This window comes from Bidens hawaiensis, unplaced genomic scaffold, assembly GCF_021521415.1.
Source record: "Bidens hawaiensis isolate Kalapana, Puna unplaced genomic scaffold, B.hawaiensis_p1.1 tig00034242_1, whole genome shotgun sequence".
In the NCBI taxonomy this organism is placed as follows: Eukaryota; Viridiplantae; Streptophyta; class Magnoliopsida; order Asterales; family Asteraceae; genus Bidens; species Bidens hawaiensis.
Genome location: NW_027495918.1, coordinates 190,269 through 194,978, shown reverse-complemented (window position 1 = coordinate 194,978; position 4,710 = coordinate 190,269). Strand labels below are relative to the sequence as shown.

Sequence of the window (4,710 nt, the reverse complement as noted above, 5' to 3'; positions counted from 1 at the left end):
AAAAAAGGAAGAACTATGGATATAGATTTAAGATCAACGTAAATTGTTATAGCGAACTAATTCAGGAGACACAAATGGTTAATTAGAACGAAAACGGAATTGAATGAATTTCCAGTTTTATCACCGTGTGTTTTTTTAAATCAGCAGCATTTGTATTCTACTATGTAATGTATTATAAGCCATTATTGCATTGGATATTTTACTTTTTTTCTTTTCATGTATCAGTAAATAAGTATAGAGGATGACTAAAGTCATAAACTCAAGTCAATCATCTACACAATATTTTGTATTTCATCAACAATTCTTACATACATGATGAAATTCTCACAATAATATCCACAAAATTAGTGACGGCGAACCGCAACAACAGTCGACACCATCAAATCGACTCCGCAAACATTATGACCCTTGCAGATCTTGTAATACCCTTTTTCTCCGTAATTCTCACCCCACGAGTTCTTAATAATCCAATATGGCTTGTCCTTCATTCTTATGGGCGCATAGCCCGTCGCACCATAACCAACCAATAACACCCCATGGTCTAGCCTCTTTGTGCATACAAACGGACACGAGACCCCGCCGATATAGGTTTGCATGTAATCCGCATTAATAGCCACAGCTAGTGGACCATGTTTAACCAGATTTGCAGCAATTTGGTCTTCATCTAGTGACACTACACTGAAGTTAGCCACGGATGCAACCACCTTGCTTTTGTTGAATTTGCAAGTTCCGCGGTCGGATCCAGTGTAAGGGTAGTCTTTTTCTTTCATGAGTCCACCGGATTTTAATGTGTACTCGAATGCGGTGTTCATGAGACCACCGTTGCATCCTGCGTCACACGATCCTTGTTCTTCTGGATCACACTATAGATAATAATTAATGAGATTAGAGGATAAATGGTAAAATAATATTAATTGGATCAGATTATGATCAATGGAACCTCGTGATCACAATCAACAAGTTGTTGTTCGCTAAGGCTCTCGAGCTTCCTGGTAGCTAGGAAATTAGCACCTTCTAATGCCCCGGTTGTGCTAAATGTCCAGCATGATCCACATGAACCCTGATTTCCACCACCATTACAAGTAATGAACCCTTTGTGCAAGATTAATATGATTATCAAAAAAGTTCACCAAATTTATAGTTTAATTTAATGGTTAACTTAACAAAATAAACATTAATTTTTTAATAGACATTTCTTGGTGCGAAATCCCTCCTATGACTTTTCATCTTGGTGTGAATTTGGCCAATATATCTCAACCCGTCGATGTAATTGCTTACTTGACAAGGTTTTATTGGTATTTTCTTTTTCAAACTTGGGCCGCCAGACGACTATGCAGAAAATCGAAATTACCTAGTCCAAACAAGAAAAACGACAATTTCGTTTTATGTTTTTGCGAAAAACAAAAATTACTTTTGGTTTTGCTTGTAGTTAAAACCAAACCAAACCGATATGGATTTACATTTTTTTTATTTTGGATATTAAGTAATTTATAGGAATTTAATAACTAGTTACGTAACAAAAACATTTTAGCTTATTTGTTTAAAGATTTAGGCTCATCTTATTATCAGTCCAAAAATTTCAAACCCAAACCATAAATCCAAATTTCCAAACTTAACGATTTTCAAAAACTAAAAACCAAATCACATATGTTTTATAATGTTTGAGTCTGAAACCGACTCATGTACCTGATTCTTGACACCGGTGACGGCACCATGATCGTGCCAATCAAAATTTTCCGGAAGATTATCTGTCGGAAGGATGGGAGCTTTACTGGCATCGGAGGGGAACTTAATCCGAGACCTCAATCCGAGGTGTTTATGAAACTCCTCTGGGGTCATATCGGAGAACTTAGTAACTCCGTGGACCGCCGATGGATCAAGCTTCTGGTTACGCTTAGTCCGGCGCAAATTAGCTGTAAAAACAGATAACCTGTAATCATGCTCCTCCTGGGAAGCATAGGACTTGCCAAACTTACGTTTGAAGGCTTTGAAATGGTGGGCTTTATTGTCAACCACCTGACGGATGAATATATTATCGCCGAAGTCAGCGGTGGCGACGACTCCAGAGAGGAATATAAAGAAAGTGAGAAGAGAGAATCGACAGTCCATGAGAAGAGTAAAAATAATTATAAACATATAGATACAATGTAGTATGTGTGTGTGTTATATATATAGAGCTATAGATACAATGTAGGTCAAGGTGGACGTCGCCGTCGACGTGATGAGGATGACGGTTGCTTGGAAGGGAAATTAAAGGTAGTCCCATGCACCCAGTGAGAAGTTGACATGTGGTAGATCATCATTGGCTGGTTTGTATTTAGTTGCTTAATTTTTGGAAGATGATAAAAGACAAAAGTGTTTATTTGACCAAACAATTGTTAAAATGCACATCTTGTCAACCCAACGTAACATCCTAAAATTTTTAATATTGAATAAAGAAAGTTACGTTTAGTGATTTCGCGTTATTAATTAATTAATATCGAGTAAGGAGCGGATCATGGACTTAGATTAATTGAGATGAGTTAAATGAGAATGGGCCTTAGGTCCATGGGCTTTAAGGGATATAAATATCCCCTAAACCCTAAACTATCATTCATTCCATCTTATCCTCTAACACTCCAAAACACACACACCACACGCCACACACACCGCCGGCGGCCGAGGGAGAGGAACGAGCGTGATCCGAGAGAGAGTGAGCGATTAGTTGTGATTAAACAAGTTAAACGAGATCCAAACAAGCACAAAAAGGTATGATTCTTGATCTTTGAAGTTTAAAGATCCAAGCTTTATAGTGTTTATACGACCGAAAACGGTTGGGGAGCGTAGTGGGTGATGTCGAACCATAACAAAGGTGTTAAAATCGCCAAAAATGCTTGATAGAAATCAAACAGCGGCTGAACTGGGCAACTTCGCCTTCAAAGCGATAACTTCGCCTTCAAAGCGATAACTTCGTGTAAGGCCCCGTTACCGGTAACCCTACTTTCGTGTTGGATTTACTCATAAACACAGTTCTAAATATCAGAGTTAATTAAAACATTTACGCGGAATATAAAACTTTCATAAAACATTACAATATTTCATAACTTGTCTCAAAACATCCTTTGTCTTTCACATTAAAACATTAAAATTAAAACATCATAAGTCTTCAGATGCCAGACTCTTGTTCAGTGCCACGTGTCTCCTCAAGCAAGCTGCCTCAATCTACTCACCTGCGTGTATACAAAAAGTCAGCTACGCTGAGTGAGTTCTAGTTAATCACATAATCATACCATACACATAAAATTATATCCTTTCATTCATACTTTTATACTTTCATACTTTCTTACTTTCTTTTGTATTAACTTACTTTCATATCTTACGTTATAAAGAGCATTACACCCTACATTCCTCGAGTATTGTTAGGGCTCGGTACCCTCTTTCCTCGAGTATTGTTAGGGCTCGGTACCCTCTTTCCTCGAATATTAGTAGGGTTCGGTTCCCTAGTTCTCGAATATTAGTAGGGTTCGATTCCCTCTTCGTTACCATACAACCATACATCATACCTCGAGTATTAGTAGGGCTCGGTACCCTTTTCGTAACCATACAACCATACATCATACCTCGAGTATTATTAGGGCTCGGTACCCTTTTCGTAACCATACAACCATACATTATCATTTCTTTCTTCTATTATCTCTATCATGTTCATACACATAAACATACATAACATACTTACCTTATACATAGCGTTACAACCTGACAGTACGTGCAATATCCGAAGATCGTTCACGTACCATCAAGCAATCATTCATACATTTCACATTATCCACATAAGGCATACACTTATCTCTTAGGATAAGTGTATTAACAAACATATTGAGTATGCACACAGCCCCGAAAACGTAACACATAAATGGGGCTAGAAACTTACCTGAACACGGTTACGTTCACCGTTAATCGTAATCCCTTTCTTCAGTTGTGCACGGCTGACTGAATAACAAGTATACGTATCAATTAACTATCACTTCTCATAATGTATTTCTATCTTTATATGACCCACAACGAACGGGGGTCCGGGGGCAGCGCCCCTGGCAACGGGGTCTAGGGGCGGCAGCCCCTAGCAGGGTCCAAGGGGCAGAGCCCTTGGCTGGGGTTGAGCTGCCAGGTCAGCTTGGAAAAATTTTATTTCCATTAACTGTCTTAACACAATTTTCAGTAGATTTTTAATTTATTTTCTAATCGAACTTGACTTTAAGCGAAGTTAAACCTTAGGCGAACTTAGCTTTAGGTAGAGGTGCACAAATCGGTTTTTTTAAAAAAACCGGTTCGGTTATTAACCAGACCGGTTTTTTTTGGCCCGGAAAAAAACCGGTTCGGTTAATAACCGCACCGGTTAATAACCGGTTTTTGTATGTCAAAACCCTAACCGGTCTAACCGGTTAGGACCGGTTTAGAAACCGGTTAGAACCGGTTAATAAACCGGTTTTTTTATTAACCGGTTTTTTAATAACCGGTTTTTAGGTTAACCGGTTTTTTTTTTTTTTTAAATAACCATTATTTTTTCACAGTATAAACAAACCGGTAACTACAAGGCAAACCGGTAACTACAAGGCAAAACGGACTGACTGAAGCCATTCTTTGCTTTCGTTGTTAGGGTTCTTTGCTTGGAAGATTAAAAACACATAACTTTCATTTATAGTTTTTACATTAAAAATACAAACATTAAATCGT

The 4,710-nt window shown here is 38.0% G+C and overlaps 1 protein-coding gene across 1 annotated transcript; it reads right to left on the bottom strand.

The window, feature by feature from the left end:
• Positions 1-344: 344 nt before the first annotated feature.
• LOC143585964 (cysteine protease RD19A-like) lies at positions 345-2,109 on the bottom strand. The gene is made up of 3 exons (XM_077067627.1): positions 1,687-2,109; positions 941-1,060; positions 345-863 (listed from the first exon to the last, which is right to left on the bottom strand). The coding sequence occupies exons 1-3, from the start codon at positions 2,107-2,109 to the stop codon at positions 345-347; spliced, it is 1,062 nt and encodes a 353-aa protein (XP_076923742.1).
• Positions 2,110-4,710: the final 2,601 nt, after the last annotated feature.

Coding starts and splice junctions, on each gene's coding strand:
- LOC143585964 (XM_077067627.1), bottom strand. CDS start 2,109: ATGGACTGTCGATTCTCTCTTCTCACTTTCTTTATATTCCTCTCTGGA. Junction 1,061..1,686: donor TCACCGGTGTCAAGAATCAG/GTACATGAGTCG, acceptor GGTGGAAATCAG/GGTTCATGTGGATCATGCTG. Junction 864..940: donor TTGTTGATTGTGATCACGAG/GTTCCATTGATC, acceptor TATTATCTATAG/TGTGATCCAGAAGAACAAGG.